The following is a 20,773-nucleotide window of genomic DNA, read 5'->3' on the forward strand; positions in this document are numbered from 1 at the left end:
CAGAAGCTCTTTGCTGATTGTGTTCAAATTTCTAGACTCATACCTGGCACATAGTAAGTGCTTAACTAAAAGGTTGCTGTTGAATATTAATTCCTTCTGGGGTTGGGCAGGCAGGGTTCTTAGTGTAGCAGAAAACAGGGAGACCAACTGGGTCTTGCCTACTCTATGTATTGTGCTTTGAAAACTCAAAGTGGCAAATGCTGTGTGGAGCCACTCACACCTGCAGTAGGGTTGATAGGAGGAGGGCCTGGCCCTGGGCAACACTGGGCAAGGGGACTCCAGGCTGCCTAGCTTCTGCAGTTCTTGATATTTGCTAAAATTGTTCCTACTGGGTTCAATTTGCTCTGGAGATAAATCTCATTGCCAGCCAAATGCTGTCAGGAGGAGTCGCTCAGTCTTCTCGCTCCCTCTCCCTCCTCCAAGCCGGCAGAACCCAGATCCCTCTCTTTCTATTTCAATCCCCTCTGGCAGGATACCTCAGATGACCTCCCTCCTCTAGCCTCTTCCTCTGGACCCCTCACGGAGGCAGGCTCTGCCACGTTGGCCCTCCCAACACTTCTCCCTCAGGCACCGACCCTTCATGGGACTCAACGTATCTTCTTCGACAAGGTCATAGCATCTACGGCTGAGCATAGGGCACCCAAAGATGGGCGGCCTGGGTTCAAATCCTGAATGGACCAAGTCGGGTGAAATCATTTAAGTACTTTGTACTACAGTTTTCCCATCTGTAAGGTGGGGATGAAAAGGATAACACTTTGCTTTATAATAAATAATATTGGGCATACATTGAATAATTACTATGTACCGGGTTCTCTTCTAAGCACTTTACCTACATGGAAGTGCTTAATTTCCACTAACCTGTAGGGGAAGGTTTATTTATTTACTCACTCATTTCTTTAATACTGTTTTTTAGAAACACAGTCTCCTATAGCCCAGGCTGGCCTTGAACTCACTCTTTAGGCAAGGATGACCTTGAACTCCCAAATCTTCCTGCCTCCACCCCCTATGTACTAGGATTACAGGTGTGAGCCACCATGTCCAGCTGCAAAAGCTATCTTTATTGCACCCCAGAAACAACCAAAGTAAAGGAGGCACAGAGAGATTTTCTTCTCCAATGCTGTGCCACTGGCCAGTGGTGAGCTCAAAGGAAAGCCTCGGAGTTAGGCTCCAGCCCTCATGCTGGATTGGGCCGACTAAATGTGCTTTAACAACGCTTGCCCTACAGAAAGCCACAGTGTCAGCTGCTGCTACAAGTGTTATTGCCCTCCACCCCAACTCCTAGAGGCCTCCTTGGTCCCAGATGGCTGTAGTGTTTACATAAGACGGGTCTTCTGAGCTCTGTCACACAGTGGTTTCCTCCTCTGCCCCACTAGAGTCACAGCACATAGCATCCACTCCAAACTCACTCTGTTTTCTGGTCAATTGTGTGCATGTCTCACTCCACGGATGGCTGGGGCATCAAGCTTATCTTGGCCCAGAAGTCCCCAGAGGACAGGGAACACAGCCGTGTGAACTCAGCATGAAATGACATGGACCCAGAATGACAGAGGTGCCAGCAACATCCTGACCCACTGGGGTGGAGGAAAATGGTGGTAAAGTGTGTGGCCCGCTGACCCCATTTTCTTCCCTGCCGCTTGGCAGGGGGCGCCTACTGCAACTGAGCTGAGCTTAGACCATGTGCAGTTACCACGGTGAGCCCTCGTGGCAGATGGCAAGGCCAGAGGATTCAAGGAGAAGGGCGAGACCTTTAGGGCAAGCAGGGCTCAAATCCCGACACAGCCTGGAGTGTCCCATCTTCAGACAGGGTTCAGAGTTTTTAAAATTCTTTTAAATTTCTAACCTGAGCAACCAGGGTCGAAGAGAGCAACACTGAATTCACAAAGGACTTCGTGAAAGAAGACAGTCAGCTCACCAATGGAAAAGTCACCACCACCAAGTAAAATCTCCCAGCCGGAGGCCAACTGTGCAGGCCCCTCCTGGTCTATGTGTGTATCAACCCTCCTATGGGAAAGAGGCAGATCGAGGAGTCTCTGGCTGGTTCCCCAGTGACACATGTTTCTATGAGAGAAGATCTCTTCAGTGTGTGTCCACTTAACACTCGTTCAAACATGCCACAAAGTGGAAGTAATTAGGGAATCCGTGTAAACCTCGAGGCGACCCTTTCTAGTCCTGCACACAGCCTCGCACATGTGGGCCTGTGGCAGAGTCAGCCCTGGTTTCCTTGCCTGTTCAAATTAAGGTCTGAGGACGGCTGCGTGCAGAGAGAGCCGGGGCCGAGGGTGAGCAGCTGGGCCCAGTGCCGAGCAGTCCCTGGGAGAACCAAAGGGACCCTGGGATAGTCAGGGAACAAGAGTAAGCACCTGTGGCCTGGAGTCTTACACTCTTGCCCCCAGGGCAAAGCAGAAGGAACAGCTGGCTGTGGCTAGCCTTTGGTGCATCTGAAGGCCATTATCCCCAACACTCCAGCATGGCAGCAAGGCATCATGGGAAAATTTCTTCCTGCTATATAAAGATCATAAAGTGCTTGTTTGGACTCTATTTCAGGCCGAGTAGGGTTATGTTTTGTTTTGATTTGAAGTGTGGTATACGTCAGAGAGAACTCACTGACATTCTCCTTCTCTCTCCCTTTTAGGACCCTGTACCTCCCCATGCTTACGAGCTGGAAGAGCAAAACCTGAGCTGGAAGAGCAAACCTGGTTTGCATGCTACAGACTGCTCAGTCTGAGTTCCTTGCTCATCAAACACAGCGAATTCACCAACAGGCAGTGGCTTAAAGGCCCCCATCTCCCACAGGCTGGTATTAAAATATAGACAACAACTAGGAGGTAGCTATGTGGGATGTGCTCCAAGGTACCCTATTTTCCTTCCACAAAAAGTGTCAACGATGTGGACCCTGCTGCAGCATGGTTTATGTATGCCCAGTGCAGCCTTTGTCAATCGGTACACCGGCAGGACACTGGGTGAGACACTGGGGACACAGATACTCCAAAAGAGTTTGCAGATTGAACCCCTAAACTGTAAACTCCTTGAAAGCAGGTTAAAGTCTCACTTGCTTTCTACAGCGTCAGCAAGTGTCTGACAAAGAAAATGCTCACTGGACACTTGCTGACACAGAGAGTGACTCAGGACATGTCCCGCTTGAGTTCTGAAGTAAAAGAGCAAAACAAAGTGGAAAATCTGTTCTTTCCTTTCTTCCTCTCTCCCCCCTTCTTCGTCAAGCTCTGGAAAGTGTGGGGTCCCCTACAAAGAAGGCATATCTTAAATCTCTCCCCACCTAACCCATCAAAGAGCTCAGTGGATCCTCTGTGAAGATGTGTCTGTCACCATGACAACCAGCAAGGACCACAGCGGAGGCAGCACCATGAACCTTGATCCCTTCCCTAGGTGTCCCTGGGGAGGCTAGCGCTTCCCATTGTTCTTGTGAATCTCATCCCTAGAGTTCTTTCTGCCTTCCCCACAGGGATCACCTAACCTGGGATGGAGCGGACATTTTGAGATGTGACTGGACATTTTGAGATGTGACTGGAGAGGGTGATCTTCAAGCTAGCAAGTCAAAGGGCTTCCTAGTGTCAGCCAGCAGCGGACCAGAAAAGCAAAAGTCCCGGTCCCAGCTCACAGGGTCAGGATGAGTAAGGAGGGCCTGGCTAGGTGGATGGAGCTCATTAGCCTAACAATGTGGTACACACATAAGGAAGCCATTACGTTAACAAAACTGCAAATGTAAAAATAGAGCCGCACATAGTTTCCTGGTTACCACATTCTATTCTGACGCTCCGACAGTGCCTGTGAAATTCGGTTTACTTGTGTCCCTGCCATGCCCTGCTCTCGATGCCTGTGTACTTATTGTGGGAGGAAGAGGTTGCCCTTTAAATGCCCAGGCCTGGCCCCAGACCCCTCCTCTGCTAACCCTGCTGTACAAAGTAAAAGTGGTAGCTCTGCAGTCGCTCCAAGATCACTGCTGTTGAACTCTCTCTAGAAATGGCTCCAAAGAGCCAGTTCACCTTCCCACCTGCCCAGTAGGGAAGAGAAGACACAGCGGCATGCTACCCATGCCAAAGGATGTCAAGGCCAAGCTGTGAGTTAAACCGTATTTTGCCCACTGGAGCAGGGCACAGAAACGAAGCTGTAAGACCGATCTTCTGGACAGCCTTGGGTCTGTAAGAGCAAGTTCATGATGGACCGGCAGTGTCGGTGGTACCGCATCTGTCTGCCACGCACAGGTCCCTGGGTTCAAGCCTCAGCATCACAAGCAAAATCAAGTTTATTGTTTTGCATGGAGCAAATTTCCTTGGCTTGGGACACTGACGGATAGAGCATGCTTCCTGCGGGGTGCTGTTACATGTATTTTGGTATTGGGCATTGTTGAGTTCTAAGGTATATTTTTCTGCTTTAATGTTTGCAAGGAAACCAATCAACACACCGACGTAAATGCCGTAGGGTGTTTAGAATGTGACTCTCTGAGGTCCCAGCCAATGGGTCATAAGGCACTTGGTTATTCATTCAGCATGCACTCATTCAGGGATGTACTTGGAACAAGCCTATGGCTGAGTTTGAAATCAAGGGTCTCCTTAGTCAGTCTTAGGTCTTTCGGTTTGTTAACAAACTGTGTGGGTGGCAGGCACACAGTGTCACCGAGTGACACTGTGATTACAGGGACCCGGGGAAGGGTAAGTGTGTGGGAGTAACTTGTTATTACAGGCAGCTCTGGACTGCCACCCTGGCTCTAGCACCTTCATGTTGAACTTGGGCTTTACTACAACCTGTCTTTCTCTCTCCCAGTTTGTTGCCTGTCTACTGTGATCTCCTTGTGACATACACAGAGATTCTCACTATCCCAGCACTTGACAAACAGGACCTTGCCCNCCCCCCCCCCCCCCCCCCCCACCCCCTCAGCCCCACCCCTGTGGCCACCTTCCTAACCTGAAGTGTTGTTAGACTTGACAGCTTTACTCTGAGTTCAGTCAAGCAAGGGGGAAATCGTTCTGGTAGTTTACAGGTTAGTATCTTACGTCAAGAGATAGACCTGCTGGGCTTGGTGGCGCACGCCTTTAATCCCAGCACTTGGGAGGCAGAGGCAGGCGAATTTCTGAGTTTGAGGCCAGCCTGGTCTACAGAGTGAGTTCCAGGACAGCCAGGGCTACACAGAGAAACCCTTTCTGAGGGCAGAGGAGGTGGCTCAGCAGGTAAAGGCACCTGTTAGCAAGGCTCATGACCTAAATTCAAGTTCAATCCTGCAAAGAACCAATTCTTACAAGTTGTCCTCTGACCTCCATGTGTCATGACACCTGTGTATGTACACACACACACACACACACACACATTTAATTTTTTTGAAAATTTAGGGCTGGCTTGGTGCCTAGCCTGGTCTTCATAGCAAGTTCTAGTCCAGCCAGAGGTTACATAATAAGACATTCACTCACACACACACACACACACACACACACACACACCCTTCCCCCCAAAAAACAAAAACAAAAACAAAACCTATTTTTAAAGAGATAAATTTAGGCTGGGTATGGTAGCACCATCTATAATCCCAGTGCCGAGGCTGACAAATGACAGGTTTGAGGCTAGCCTGGGCTCCTTAATTTGGTCCTATCACAAAATAATAGAAAAGAAGCCAGTCCTAGGCCCAGGCCACTTCTATCCCTCAGAGATAAGGAGAGCCCAGACAGCAGCTCTTATATAGGAAATCTTTCCCAGGTTACTTACCCACGCCTGAAAAGCTGTCCTCAGTCCTGCTAGGGGGGCTGGTGTATCCATCAAGGACCCAGCTTTCCTGAGGCACAGGACCAGGTTCCTGGTCTGTCTGTAATCTGTGGACAAGAAAAGGACAGGTTACTCATGGCCTCAAAGCCCCTCTGTGGAGCTTGGCAAGCCCTTTTTGAGCTTGGGTCCTCTCTTCTACAATGCCCTGAGCTTTCTGAGCCTCCTGGGGATGTGTGTACATGCAGACATCGTAGCAAGCAGCAGAGCTGGACCAGGAAGGAGTCTCCAAGGGCACAGGAATGTTCAACATCTGTTGCCCTTTGCAGCCCAGCAGTCTACACTATTCACAGAGCAGGGAGATGCCCCAGTAGCTCCAGGCTGGGAGTCTTCTGTCTTGCTGTGATTCTCGTTCTTAAGATGGTCATGTCTGCTCAACAGAGAACATGACAGCAGGGAAGAGCTGTCTGAAGTTGAAGCCAGACTCCTGGTACTCAGAGGGCATTTGGCCTCTATGGAATCGCTAACCTCAAGCACACGAGGTCAGGAATGGAGGAGTGAGCTCAGCCTGAGCCACAGTGACTCCTGGGAGGACAAGTTCAAACTCGGCCCATGGTGCCAACAGGAAGGGAGGGTGAGGTCTCTGGGCACCGGCTACCCAGTGCACAGACCTCAGAACACAGCCCCAACCACACAACCGCTCCAGGAACAAAGACTGTGGGCGCTCTCCTTACATGCAATTACACTGGGCTCAGAACAGTCCCGCCTACCCCCACATCCCCGCCCCAATGTCACCAGCTAAATGGACCCTTTGGCAGCTTGGCAGGAGGGGGAAGGGAGGTTTGTGCAGACAAGAGGGGAAATTGACAGGCTGGGCCAGGGGACCCTGGGAGTCTCTAGTGCTGCTGCTATTTGTCTTTCAGGTTTTCACTTTTTCCAATACCTCTCTGTCTGGGACTCTGAATCCAGCTCTCCTGTGAGCTCACTGTATAACCCAAGCGACCATCTTCCCCTCTCTGGGCCTGGTTTTCATCAGGAGGGAGAGATGACCTCTGAAGGCCGGCTAGAGTTACAGTCTGACTGGCTGGGTTTGCAGGAGAGGTCTGTGACTATAGCTGCCTTGCTCTAAGCCATCTGGGCAGTTTTGGGGTGTTGTGTGTGCCTGCCAGCCCTAAGATGGGTGCCCAGCACCAAATGAGGCCAAGTGGAGTGAACTGAGAAAGCAGGAGGTCTCATGCTGGCCTCTGGGAGATGCTTGATACGGTGGGCACACTCAATCTACCCACATATACAGCAGTCAAGGGGACAGGGGGAAATGAGACTGTTGTTTTCTTGGGAAAAAAACCTAGCATGGGCATGCAACAAATTGTTGTGAAAATGACAGAACATTTTGTGGAGGCAAGGGAACCCTATATAAACCTATTAAAGGTTTCATTTGATAGCATCATAAATAAAGAGATAGGCAGTGTCTGTCTTGGAGCATATAGGTGCTGCCTGGCTTTGACTGTCATCAGTCTACTGCCACCATTGTGTTACAAGGGCAGATGAGACTGGATCATCTGTAGGAACCAGGAACCCCAAACCTAGGAGCATGGAGGGAGGTAGTCTTTGCCTCTTTGCTTTTAGTTGACTCTGCACATGTGTCTATACCTGCTGCTATTTCCCTATATATTCAGGGGCTTGTCATACTTTTCAGCCCGAAAGGACAGGACAACAGAGTCAGGGGGAGGAGGTTAAACCAAAGAAGAGGAAAAACCACATTGGTGACTTCAATGACCCTACACTCCTGACACCCATAACCAACTCCTTAACTACAGTCTGACCCAAGATGTGCCTGAGGACAGAAGGCATGCACTATCAGAGAAAGGATGCCCTTGGTAAGTGGGGGGGAGGGGGACGGGGTGGGGGGAACGGACATAGGGTTCTGATACAGATGCTGTGACTTTCACAGGAACAGACAGGGAGTTAAGAAGGAAGCTGTGGTGGAATTGGATGTGAGACCAAAACCTGGAAGATGGCCAGAGGGACATTCTGCCTTCTGGGGCTCCAGGAGGAAGGGTATCAAGAGGAGGTGAGAAGTGGGAGGTGGAAGGCAGTTGAGTATCTGGAATGGCCACGCCCAGAATTTTGAAAACATAAGGCTGAGAGGCAAAGTGAACCATGGGTAACAGACTTGTTTCCTAGACCATGCTGGAGAGGGAGAGGGCCCCCATTAATCTTTGCTTCTGCATTCACCTGAGGTTTTACAGAAGCCCAAGGTGTTGGGGGGTGGAGCTAGATTTCCAGGAAAACAGGATGTCTATGGATTCTAGGGAACAGATGGCATCTCCTTGGCTCTAGAGCTTAGATGGGTGGCCCAGCCAAGCTCTTGGCAGATCGGGTCCATGGCAGCAGCTCTCTGTCGAGCAGGGTGTGCGGAGATCCAGCCCATCTGCCTCCAGCATGCCGGGGTAGCCTCCATCCAACTCTTACTCGAGCTGTGACCCATCCTCCAACCACAACTGAGGGCTTGAGAAGTGCGCGGGGTAAGGATGGTAGGTAAGGACAGCTCTTCCAGGAGAGGTGTTAACAATCCCATTTCTGTTTTAAAAAAAATGCAAACACGCAGCCCGTGTTTGCGGACCGGTGGAAGCATGGTTCTGTTTAAGTTGCATTAAAATGTTCAAAGGGAAACAGTCTGACCTCTTTGAGAAATGCCAGACTGTAAATATACCAGGGGACTTGTAGGGTGGATGATATAAAATCTTAGACTATTTAATACTTAGACACTTTTTCCCAAAGAATGAATTCAAAATGAAGGGAATCAGGTAGGAGAAGAGAGTCATAGTCACCAGGGAGACATTTAGCTGTTAGGGAAAAAGCCATTCAAAGGAAGGTGGGGGTTTGGTAGTGGAGCCCTTGCCTAGAACACTAGTGGCTGTGGGTTTGATGCCCAACAAGAGAGAAACAAAAGGAAGCCCTTCCCTGTGTCTGTGCTTCTTGATTTAATTTTAGCTTCAGAATCTCAGGTAGAGAAAGAAAGGGGACAGGCATGACCTGTCCCTTAGAGAAAGGGACATCTGTGCACTGAGTCCGTAGGTAAAGTCAGGCATGTGGCTTGCCTCGCTGAGAACTCTTCTGGGCTGTTGAATCAGCTGGGACCCTGTAGTAATATAACTCCCTGCCTTACGGGAAGTTTGTAAGCCTTTCTTGCTGTTGGAAAGTTCTTCCTATCCAGCCTCAAATCTATCTTGAGCCACTCTGACACTGAGTCAGCTCTCTGGAGCTGCCCCAAGCAACCCAATTCATCTTACAACGTGACAGCCTTTCCCATATTTGAGAACAGCTCTCATGCCATCCTGCACCTTCTCTTTCCAAAGCAAGTGAACTTCCTCACATCCTGTAATCGTTCTTAAAACACCTCTGCGGGACTCCTCGCTAAGCTGTCAGCCTTTTTCTGAACACGTTTCAGTGTGTCGATGTCCTTGTTAAAAAAAAAACCAAAAACCCGTGGTGTGCATAACCGAATGTAGTATTGAAAATGAGGCCTGACCACACACAGAATAGAGTGGATATTAATTTCCTTGTCCTAGGTCCCAACACCTATTACTGTGATATAAGGTTGCACAGTCTTGTCTAGAGATCTAAACATGCATGAGTTGACCTCTAGTGATGATGCTTCTAAGGCCCCCGCCCTTCAATTGCTGTGATGTCTCAGAGTCCCCAGTACACTGGGGCTGATATAAAATACAAATGGACAGCTGCTTCCTGTATTAGCATATGAGTTGTGGGGGGTGAAGGGGTGGTACACAGAAAGTGAGTGTAGTCAGGAAGGGGTTTAATTTGCATCTGGGCATTTCTAACATACATTGTGATTAGTAATTAAAGTTAGTTTACTTAATGTGGTCATGTTAGTAAAGAGTTATTTATTTATTTATTTATTTTTTACTTAAAAAGCCTAGTTGGCTAAGTGTTATTCTATGCACTTAGCTTGCCATGTGTGCAAGCTGGGGAGGTTGGCACATTGACCACGCTGCTGTGAATGTGTTGCCACCACCAATGACAACAGTACCTGCCTTGCAACTTAAGAAGTAGTACTGACCGACAATCCGCCACGCATTTAAACAGGCATAAGGCCACGTGACAAGCACTGTAAACAAGCAGGTGAGAGGAGGAGAGTTGGACAGACAGACAGACAGACAGACACAAGAGCGCTAGGAGAGTAGCACATTTAGGTCTTTGCTCAAGCAACTGAAGACTCAGCGCTCAAGAAACACCGTTTGTCTAACACACGGTGGTGGCAAACAGCCTACACAAATTTGGCCGGTCTAAAGCACCTGCTGATGCACCTGCCTGTGTATCTGGCTGCTTAAACATCTTTAATACCTAATATAGACTCATCATTTCCAAGAGAGTGTGAAATGGCCGCTTTAGGATACTCTCACGAGTCCCTGGTTCTTGTCAAGGCCCCAGAGGGGAGAAAAAACAGACTTTAGATTATAGTCCTATCTCAGTTTACCACACTCCCATGTCTCCAGCCATCTCCTTTCCTAAATTCCTGTGTTCTCCACTCACTGTTTGTCAGTAAAGCCTCTGATCTCTGAGTTTGGCCCTTGATCTCGGCACAGTTCCCCCTTTCTCTCCCTGCCTGCCCCCCTGCTCACCTGTACTGGAAGGGGGCTACTGTGGCTGTGATTGGCTGGCTCTGCGGATGGGCTGAGGAAAAGCTAATGACTCCAGGAGTAGCTGAGGACCGCATGCTCTGCATGGGGCTGCACACTGGAGAGGAAGTCCCCGAAGCTTCCCCTTCATCCAGCTCCAGACACCTAGGGGGTTTGGAGTTGATGTTTCTTTGATCTTTTCCCTGGCAGCCAGGAGGCATCCGACCTTCAGGAGGCCCTGGAATTTGTGTTTCTCCATAACAGCTTGTCTGGGGCGGGCTCCTTCCTCTGGTGTGGCGAACTGGAATTCCTTCCTGGGTCTTCTTCCTCTGGGTGCTTTGTGTCTCCCCAGCTCTTCTGGATCCTGCCTGACTGCTGGAGAGGGCTGTTTTGGGGGTTACCCTGGGGCTGTTCCAGGGGGAGCTGGGAAGGCTTTCTACACTCCCAGCCAGTTCTCTGGCTGGTCCTGCAGCCCGGGGGGTTCCTCTCCCCCTGTAAGCCTTGGGAGATGAGTTTCTAGAAGAGACTGCAGCCTTGCCCCGTCTTGGGGAGGCTCCTCGCTGGGGACTCAGGGCCAGGTCAGCCTGTTGGCGAGGCCGCAGCTGGGGAGACGCGCCTGGGGTGTGAATCCTGGTCTGAGAGGAGGCTCGAGGCACGGGGATAGAGGAGACATAGTGTGGGCGGCTGGCAGAATTCACGTTGGCCATCCCACTCATGGTCAGCAGCAGAGGTAGGGCGGCACTAGGATCCTGCAGAGAGGGGACAAAAGGAGAACGTCAGGTCAAGTCCCAAGTCCCAGTCTCTAGTGCGTAAGAACGATGCTGGCATTGAAAGAGAGAAGTTTCCTGCCTGACTCTAGACAAGCATGCCTGTGTGTGAAAAGGCTCTGAGACCATGCTCTACATGGGGGCTTTGCTTAGCGTTCCTTGACTCTCTTCCCCTCCGGCAGTGGAGACAGACTCACCTCACAGGATCCATGGTATCCTGAGTTCTCAAGACACTTCCAGAGGGAAACGCAATATTCTTCTACATGCCATTGGACCCAATGACATGTGGACCACAGTTCCTCCCTCAGCTCAGAAACTTGTCACTAGTGAGCCTGTCTCCATGAGACTACGTTCTTCCCACTCTCTTACCTTCCTTCTTCTTTCTTTCTTTCTTTCTTTCTTTCTTTCTTTCTTTCTTTCTTTCTTTCTTTCTTTCTTTCTTTCTTTCTTTCTTTCTGAGACAGGGTTTCTCTGTGTAGCCCTGGCTGTCCTGGAACTCACTCTGTAGACCAGGCTGCCCTCGAACTCAGAAATCTGCTTGCCTCTGCCTCCCTAGTGCTAGGATTAAAGGTGTGCACCACCACTGCTCGGCTGGTAACCTCCTGTCGACAGCCCTTCATCCTTCTCCTCAACCTTGATCCATTAAGGATCCCCCCACTTCTCTTCCAGATCTCTCTCTCCCTCCCTTTCTCCCTCCCCTGGCTCACCAGTTCTGCCATGCTAATCCGTGAAGTAATTACTCTCAATTCAAAGAGAATTTGTAGCACTTTACAAAGACACATGCAATAAAATTCAGATCAATTAGAGTTAAGCCTTAAAAAAAAATCAAAATATAAGAATTTACAGACTACAGACATGAACACGTCCATAAGTCTGTTATAGGAAAGAACTTTTTAAGCGCCACATCAAAGGCAGATATAATCAAGGAAATGCCAATAGATTTTGAATACATAAAAGTTAAAATCTCTATATGGACTTTTAAAAAAAGAACCTTTACAGACATTCAAAAAAAAAAAAAAAACTACAGAGATACCTGCTACAAGTGTGAGAAGCCAAGAGTTATTGCCTCAAAAGATGGGACCTTGGGCGTGTAATAGAACGGAGGGTAAAGACAGGACCCTCACCAAGCAATAGAATGGAGGGTAAAGGCAGGACCTTCACCATGCAGTAGAAAGGAGGGTAAACAATGCACAGAAAATCTCACAGAAGCATCATGCAGTCATCCAAAACAAAGACAAGGGCTTCATTTGCATCTTTGCATCCTGGCCTGACCTGGGACCTGGTAAGTAGACAAGACTAAACTTCACAGAGGTCGGGGCGTCTGATTCCCACGTGCTTGGGATTAAAGACAGGCATCGCCAGACTGCGCTTCCATTCAAAAATTTAAAGATGCAAATTAAACAGGCTCTCATCTGTTGGTATCGAGTTTACTATCTTATTGAAGATTATACCATGGACTGTTGATAAGAGCACCAGGCCCTTTATCCCACTGTGGGAACAATGGCCCATCTAGAAAATTGTCCTAGGAACATGATTAAAGATGTGAGGAAAGATTTATGTACCATGCATTGTTGCCTTTTTGCGGGATAAACTGTTGTCACTGTGACCGTGGTGACAAGGGGCTTTGTGAACTGTGTCCACCTGAGGCCAGCCAGCCAGCCAGCCGCTTTCATGCTGACAGAAGCAGTCGGCAGCAGACTGGGGTTGTTTACTCCTCTGAGCTGTGACTGGGGACCAGTCCATAAGAAGTCAGCTTGGAGTGTTGAGCAGAGGTGAATTTGTAGAAGCAGCTTGAAGGTTCTGAATCAGAGCGTAATCAGGCTCGATTTCCTGGCAGATGACAAGAAAGAGAAGCCATGCCCTCTCTCCTTTCCTCTTATTCATACTTTGGTGGCATGATGCCATTACTGAATGAGCTAAAGGACCTTCCACCTGCTCCATTAGAGGTGGTTAGCAAAGCCATGTGTATTCAGGAACTATGACAAGTTTTCTGCTGTCCCTCCAGTGTCATTACCTCCAGGACCACAGCCAAGGCTCACCTGGCTCCTATACTTCTGCACTCAGAACCTGCCCACCTGGAAGAGCAGAGAGAGAGAGAGAGAGAGAGAGAGAGAGAGAGAGAGAGAGAGAGAGAGAGAGAGAGAGACCCTTTGCTTGCCCTGCCTTGTCCTCAGTCCTGTGGTGGTTTGAATATGCTTGGTCCAGGGGCACTGATGTTAGGAGGTGTGGCCTTGTTGGAGGAAGTGTGTCACACTGTGGGGATGGGTTTAGAGACCCTCCTCCTAGCTGCCTGGAAGTTAGTAGTCTTTCCCTGGCTGCCTTCAGAACAAGATGTAGAACTCTCAGCTCTTCCAGCGCCATGTCTGCCCAGACGCTGCCATGTTCCTGCCTTGATGTTAATGGACAAACCCCCTGAACCTGTAAGCCAGCCACAATTAAATATTGTCCTTATAAGAGTTGCCTTGGTACTGGGCAGTGGTGGCACACGCCTTTAATCCCAGCACTTGGGAGGCAGAGACAGGCAGATTTCTGAGTTCGAGGCCAGCCTAGTCTACAAAGTGAGTTCCAGGACAGCCAGGACTATACAGAGAAACCCTGTCTCGAACCCCCACCCCCCAAAAAAAGAGTTGCCTTGGTCATAGTGTCTCTTCACAGCAATGGAAACTTTAAGTTACTCCCAAAGAAATCTAGGAGGAGCTCAGGCAAGTACTGCCTGTACCTGCTAGAACATGGAAAAGTATTCAACCTGCCCAGGCTAAGCCTGAAAAAAATGAAGGCAGGATAATATTGACAAATACTGAGGTACAGACCCTAAGTCCTTCCACAAGGAGAGAGCCCCCAGCTTTAGTCCATGGCCCTAGTGGGGCTGAGAGTGGATTTAGTCTGTCATCCTCCTTTACCCAGTCCTACCCATCCTTTAGTGGTCAGCTACATGCTGACCCTGCCTAGAACACTGAGCTGTGCCAGGCTCTGAGATGTTGAGCTAACCAGCTGTCCACTCACAGCAAAAGCTTTAGACTATTGTAACCAAACTCAAGACGTGACACGTCTATGGTCTAGCCCCCGTGGTTAGCTCCTGCATGGCCAATTTCTGCTTCCATTGTTGATCCCAATCCAAATACAATGTGAGGACCAAATCCAGTTAGGCTCCTCAGACCATCATCCCTCTGGAAACTACATCTTTAAGAGAATCTAGAAGTTGTTTCTTGGTTCAGAGTGTCTCCATGGTGTTGCCTCTTGATTCAAAGGCCATCCCAACCCCCAGTAGGAGCCCAGCTTACCGACCTTATCTGCCAGGGACCTCCAGCTCCTAGCTCTGCAGGGCCCAGTGTAGACTTTCTTGCCTCAGATGTCTCTACACCCTCTGGCTAGGGCTGGCCCGATTTCTAGCTCTCACGGTCTGAAGGCCAGGCTGCTTCTAGCTCCCTTGCTAATGGAGTACACCCCCACCCCCCCTTTCACTAGATCATCATTTTTTAAAAAGCATGATGGAAGAGGACTTTTAAAACAGCACCTTGGTAGGTCACTGGGGCCCTGCCCTGCCTCTCCACTGCAGTTGGGACCTTGCTTGACCCTCCTCCTCAGATGGTAGTCTTTTAAGAGACTGGAAGCAGGTGACAGTCATTGTCCTAGGTGACAATGAGAGAACCACATTAGCCTCAGAGTAATGGAGAATCACTCTCCAGGCAGCAAATTATTGTAGCCTATGGCAGGAGGGTCACCAAGGGCTTCCCTTGTTTGCCTTTGAGTGTGCATCTCCAGGTACCGAGCATCTGTAAGGGGAACACAAAGGATGCCCAGCACACACACCTGCCCTCACCAAGCTATTCCCTATGTGTCGGGGAACAGTCTCTTAGTGAAACATCATTTCTAATCCTTACAACAACCTGAGAAGGGAAGTTCTACTATTCCCCTTTCACCAGACAGGAAGATGATGCTGTGGATAACTGAGTTAGACCACATTCACCATCAGCAGTGCCTCATCTCAGTCTCCACACCCCTTGTTCCATGATGGACTCTCTCCTTGCTCTGATGGCTGTGCTGAGTCTCTCAGAGATAGAGCTGGAGAGGCAGACTTAGTCGATAGGTTCGAAACTAGAGCAGAAGAGAATCACTCATGGGTAGTATGGGGGGGGTGATTCCTTCTTTTCTTCCCTCAGCATTCCTCATGTCTTACACATTCCCTGCCCCTTCACTGTTTGCTATGGGTTGGTTGAGGTGAGAGTGGATGGGGCATGAAGCGGGGGCGGGGGGAGAGATGATGGATGTAACCCAGCCTAGCCATAGGTCTAATATGACCAGTTGGTGGCCCGTGATACATGTGAGCTAGGGTAGAAGATTATATGATGGCTAATCTTGGTTGTCAACGTGACTGTTTCTAGAATCAACTTAAACCCAAGCAGCTGGGCATCGCTGTCAGGGGCTTTGTTGATTGGACAATTTAAGATAGGAAGAGCCGGGCTGGAGAGATGGCTCAGTGGTTAAGAGCACCTACTGCTCTTCCGAAGGTTCGGAGTTCAAATCCCAGCAACCACATGGTGGCCCACAACCATCCATAATGAGATCTGATGCCCTCTTCTGGTGCATCTGAAGACAGCTACAGTGTACTTAGATATAATAATAAGTAAATTAAAAAAAAAAAAAAGATAGGAAGAGCCCACCCTAAGTATGGACACATAAGAGGAAGTAGAGGAAGGATGCTTTTGCTTTTTGCCTGCTTGGCTTCACTCTTGCTGGCAAGTTCATCTATCCTACTGCTAAGGCATTCCTTTGCTGGTATCAGAACCTACTTGTACTGGTTGGTTTTATGTGTCAACTTGACACAGGCTGGAGTTATCACTGAGAAAGGAGCTTTAGCTGGGGAATGCCTCCATGAGATCCAACTGTGGGGCATTTTCTCAATTAGTGATCAAGGGGGGAGGGCCCAGTGTGAGTGGGACCATCCCTGGACTGGTAGTCTTGGTTCTATAAGAGAGCAGGCTGAGCAAGCCAGTAAAGAACATCCCTCCATGGCCTCTGTATCAGCTCCTGCTTTCTGACCTGCTTGAGTTCCAGTCCTGACTTCCTTTGGTGATGAACAGCAGTATGGACGTGTAAGCTGAATAAACCCTTTCCTCCCCAACTTGCTTCTTGGTCATGATGTTTGTGCAGGAATAGAAACCCTAACTAAGACACTACTTCTAAGGGATTCCAATGTACACAGAAGCCCAGCACCTCTCTCAAGATCCTCTAGATCTCCAACATCAGACATGCAGTCAGGGACTGAAAAACTATATGATTCTTGGTCTTTCTGTCAGGAGATAGATAGACATTGCTGGGTCATCTGGACCACAGTCTATAAGCCACTCTGATAAATCCCATAAATACAAGTGGGATTTGTTGAATGAATAATATGAATATATTAATGAATGACTATAAATTAATGAAAATAAGTATATACTCATTCTGTCAGTTCTGTTTCTTTAGAGACCTCTGACTAATACAACTTAGGAGAAAGATTGTAGAAATGGGGGGCCGCATGGAGAAAGGCACATGGGGGGGTGCTCTGGGCAATGGTGCCTCCTGAAGTCATCAATAGGCCCAGATATTTTCTCTTGGAGCACATCCTATTGCCTGCTAGCTGTGGCACCTACTGTATCCTTAGCGAGCCAAATGATTTTGGGGATTCTGTGCTTGCTCTGGGGCTCACTCTGGCTCCTGTTCTGTCCGCACTTCTCATTGTTTTGAATCCTGAACAGGCAGAGTAAGGCAAGGCTGGGGAGATGCTTGGCTTTATTCAAGGTGACTACTAGTACCATCATCCTTCACGATACCTTCACAGTGCATCTCAGGAGGAAGGTCAAGGGCAGAAGAAAGCTAGGGATGGAGCTGGAAGGGGAAGCAAGGGAGAGAGACAGACAGACAGACAGACAGACAGACAGAACCAACAAGGTCCCAGGAGTCCCTTAGTTTCCTCCTTCTGAGAATCCCCATCCTCAACCAGTTACATGAGGGAGTTGGTATTCCCTGTTTCAAATAGCATCCCACTTTCAAAAAGGTTCTTGGCCTGATCTCTTTGTTTAACATTCACACACCCTAGCTGGGTACCTTCCATTTGCCATGTGGTTTGCCAGGTACTATGTCAATCAAGATGGCAGACACCCAGGATCTGCTCTTAAAGGGCTGAGAGATACACCAAGAACCCTGTACAGTGAGCTCTGTAAGAGGCAAAACGAAGCATCACAGAGACATCATGGCCAGAAAAGGATGTGGTATCTAGTGATGCCTCAGTGAAGAGGCAGCAACAAGGCTGGCAGTTGACAGTCTTGGAAATGGTGGCTTGGGATAGGGTTCCACACACCCATGGGTTTGTCCATCAGCTCCACCATTCAGACCCTGCTCTTCAAAGAGATTCACTACCACAATGATGAAGAACAAAGTTGGGAGCCACCAAAGCTTCTGGACCCAAAGTCTGGCTCTGGCTTTTGCTTTTGGTGTGTATGACCCCTGGGAAGTTTTAGAACTTGGATTTTCCATTCTACAAAATGAAACCAAGACCAGCCAAGACCAGCACCTACCCTACTAACACAGTTTCAATAAGTAAGTTAGTTAGATGCAAAATAAGTAAGTTAGAACCATGCCTCGTCTAGCATTCAACACATACTGTTGCTAGGCCCTCAAAGACAACAATTCTCTCTGTCCATCTCTCTGTCTCTAATATTTTACCACTAGTATCTGTTTATCTGTTTGAGACAGAAATTCATAAATTCTACGCTGAAACTCACTGCATAACCAAGGATGACCTTGAATTTGCCATCCTCCTGCCTCCACTTCCCACTCACTAGGATCACAGATATCAGCCTCCCTGTCTGGTTTATTCAGTGCTAGAGATCCAACCCAGGGCTTCTTGCATGCTAGACTCTGCTAACCTACATCCTTAAATAACATTCCTTATCTAGTATCCCTCATCCTGTGTCCCCAGGATGGAGACTGAGCTGCCTGATTCTCCGGTTAGAACTCTCTTCATCGGGACACGCACGGCCCACACTGGGTAAGATGTCACCCAACTGTCTGCCAGAAAAGGGGGAGGAGACTGAACAGGTTGAAAACCATTCCATGTCACACTAAGTGCTCCAGTTCTCCAGAAGGCTCACCAGTTCCTGCTCTGTGGCTTTAGACAGGTCATGTTCTCTTAAGATTGGAGTCTTTACCTGCAAAGCCTGGCCATGGGCTTTCAAGGAAGATTAAGTGAAGGAATAAAAATAATACACTCAGCGTGGTGGCAGGCCTGTGGTGGTGACAGAAATAATGTCAGAGAGAACATCTGTCCCTCCTCCAAATTCAGATGCCTGATGTCCTGTGAGTAAGCCAAGGGGGTGGTGGCCTCAGGTAGAGCAGTGCCAGGACCCCAGCATGGTGTATGGCCCCCTCACCAAAAAGTTCAGCTTGATCACTCCACCCTACCCCCTTTTTGTCTATACTCCAACTGTCTACTCTCATACACTTATCCTGGTGCGACAAACACATATTTAAAGCTTATTTATTTTTAAATATTATGTGTGGGTGTGGGTGTGTGTAAGTGCAGGTGCCTGTGGAGGACAGAGGATCCACAGGAGCTGTAGTTACAAGCAGTTGTGAGCTGCCTGGTGCGAGTCCTCTCTGAGAGCCGGAAGTGCTTTTAACCCACGAGTCATCTCTCTAGTCCCTTATATGTTATTTTTAAACTAAACTCTTTTTAAAGTTGCTTTTCCAGGCTGCATGTCTGACACCATTCTAAACATTCCACCTGCAATGACTTGCAATGTCCTACCAATTGGTGTCACCACCGTCCCTACTTCAGAGGCACAGACTATGGGGAGGTTAAGGGTCTCCCTCAGGATCACACAGCTTACAGAGGGCAGAGATGAGAGACACCTAGACAATCCAGCTAGCTCCTGCACCTATATTTGCAGCTAGCCCCCTGCATCTGCTCACCCAGCAGCTGGAACCTGCCTCCTTTCCTGCCTCCACTCAAGCTCTTCAGACTGTTCACTCGGGCCCAGGCCGCATCAGGACAAATGCCAGCTAACTGGCTTAATGCTCTGCAAATCCCAGAGCCAAGAAGTATTTTGGGCCTATAAATATTTCAGTCTAGCTTAGAAGGTGGTAAGAAACTAAACTCTAGCTCCCTCCATTCTGCAAGGCCTGGGACAGGCATTGGGGAGGAAGGCAGTCCCCTGTGAGGCTGGGAACTATCCAGATGGCTAGTTCTAGACAGTCTTTCCTCCGCCCTACTTGCCCTTGAGCGGCAGCCCGCAGTCTCTGCAGGGTGGGACCGGCCGTGGTGCTGATAGGACAGCTCCTCCCGCAACTGCCGGTTAAAGGAGCCACAGCTCTTTGGAGGAAAGAGTTAAGATGCCCATTTCACAAGGTCAGAACATCTTAACCACACTATGAAGAGTATGGGTATTTTACTTTGAAATAAAAAAGAAAGGGTGGAGGAGAAGAAAGGAAGAAAGAGAAAGAGGGGAGAGAAGAGCCCTGGAGCGTTCCACATAGTACAGAGTGGTAGCTAAATGCAGATCCTGAGTCCAACTGAATTTGCCACGCCCCCACACACTGCTATGCAAATATGGGCACTGATGCTTTGTGCCCACAGTATAGAAGCAGCCCGGACCACTAGATATACAGACAGGGGGATTTGTGAGAAAGGGTACAAGAGTCTCATTCTTACACAGTGCTGTCTCTTAGTAAGGCAAGTCCTCATCACAGCTCGGAGCTCTCTCTGCAGTCAGCCATTTCAAAACAGTACAAACCCTGCACAGAAGGTTTCGCTTCTGGCCTAAACTTCATTTTCATTTGAGTCTCATTAGGTCACTTGATTTATGCAGGACTGGAGTGGGGTGGATATATCAAAGCTAGGCAGCAAATTTTCCTATGTTTAAAACTATGGCAGGGGGCTGGTGAGAAGACTCAGCAGTTAAGAGTATACTGAGTAGGCAAGAGAGGTGGGCCAGTGGTTAAGAGCATGTACGTGTTCTTGAAGACAGCCTGAGTTTGATCCCCAGCTTCCACAGCAGACAGCTCCCGACAACCTGTAACCCTAATTTCAGGAGATCTGATACCCCTCCAGCCCCCTCAGACACCTACACATAATGGATAATCATTAAAACAAAGACAAAACATACTGCTCTTTCAGAAGACCCAAGTTCTGCCTCCAACATCTACACCATGCAGTTCACAGCTGCCTGTAACCCTAGCTCCAGGGGATCTGATGCCACCCCCTGTACTCAGTGGGCATATGCATTCAAGTGCACACACCCACACATAGACATACACATAGCTTTCAAACAGGCTGGAGAGATGGCTGAGTGGCTGAAAGCACTGGCTCCTCTTCCAAAGGACTTGGGTTCTAATCCCAGCACTCGCATGGTGGTTCACAAATGTCTATAGAACCAGTCCTGTGGGATTTCAAGCTCTTTTCTGGACTCGGGGGGTATTAGGTATGCACATAATACACAAACATACATATATGCAAACACTCAGAAAATAAAAAAACCCACATAAAATAAACATGTCATGTGTTAAAAGAGAGCACATTGTTATGGAATCCTCCTGAAAGTGAGGCCCTCTCCAAAGGAAGATAGTCTAGGCACAACATCTGGGAAAGGAGGGTGGGTAGGATGACACAGAGGGAGGCAG

At 48.7% G+C, this 20,773-nt stretch overlaps 1 protein-coding gene across 2 annotated transcripts in view; it reads right to left on the reverse strand.

Annotated features, from left to right (window-relative positions):
- The window catches only part of Nav1 (neuron navigator 1), a 249,457-nt gene that overhangs the window by 158,397 nt on the left and 70,287 nt on the right, over positions 1-20,773 (reverse strand). For both annotated transcript variants that reach the window (XM_029481039.1, XM_029480839.1), the window contains exons 2-3: positions 10,350-11,095; positions 5,713-5,816 (exon numbers count right to left, since the gene is read on the reverse strand). In XM_029481039.1, coding sequence (XP_029336899.1) covers positions 5,713-5,816; positions 10,350-11,062 — 817 coding nt within the window. In that variant the 5' untranslated portion in view covers positions 11,063-11,095. The remainder of the gene's footprint in view (positions 1-5,712; positions 5,817-10,349; positions 11,096-20,773) is intronic.

Source organism: Mus caroli, chromosome 1, assembly GCF_900094665.2.
Source record: "Mus caroli chromosome 1, CAROLI_EIJ_v1.1, whole genome shotgun sequence".
In the NCBI taxonomy this organism is placed as follows: domain Eukaryota; kingdom Metazoa; phylum Chordata; class Mammalia; order Rodentia; family Muridae; genus Mus; species Mus caroli.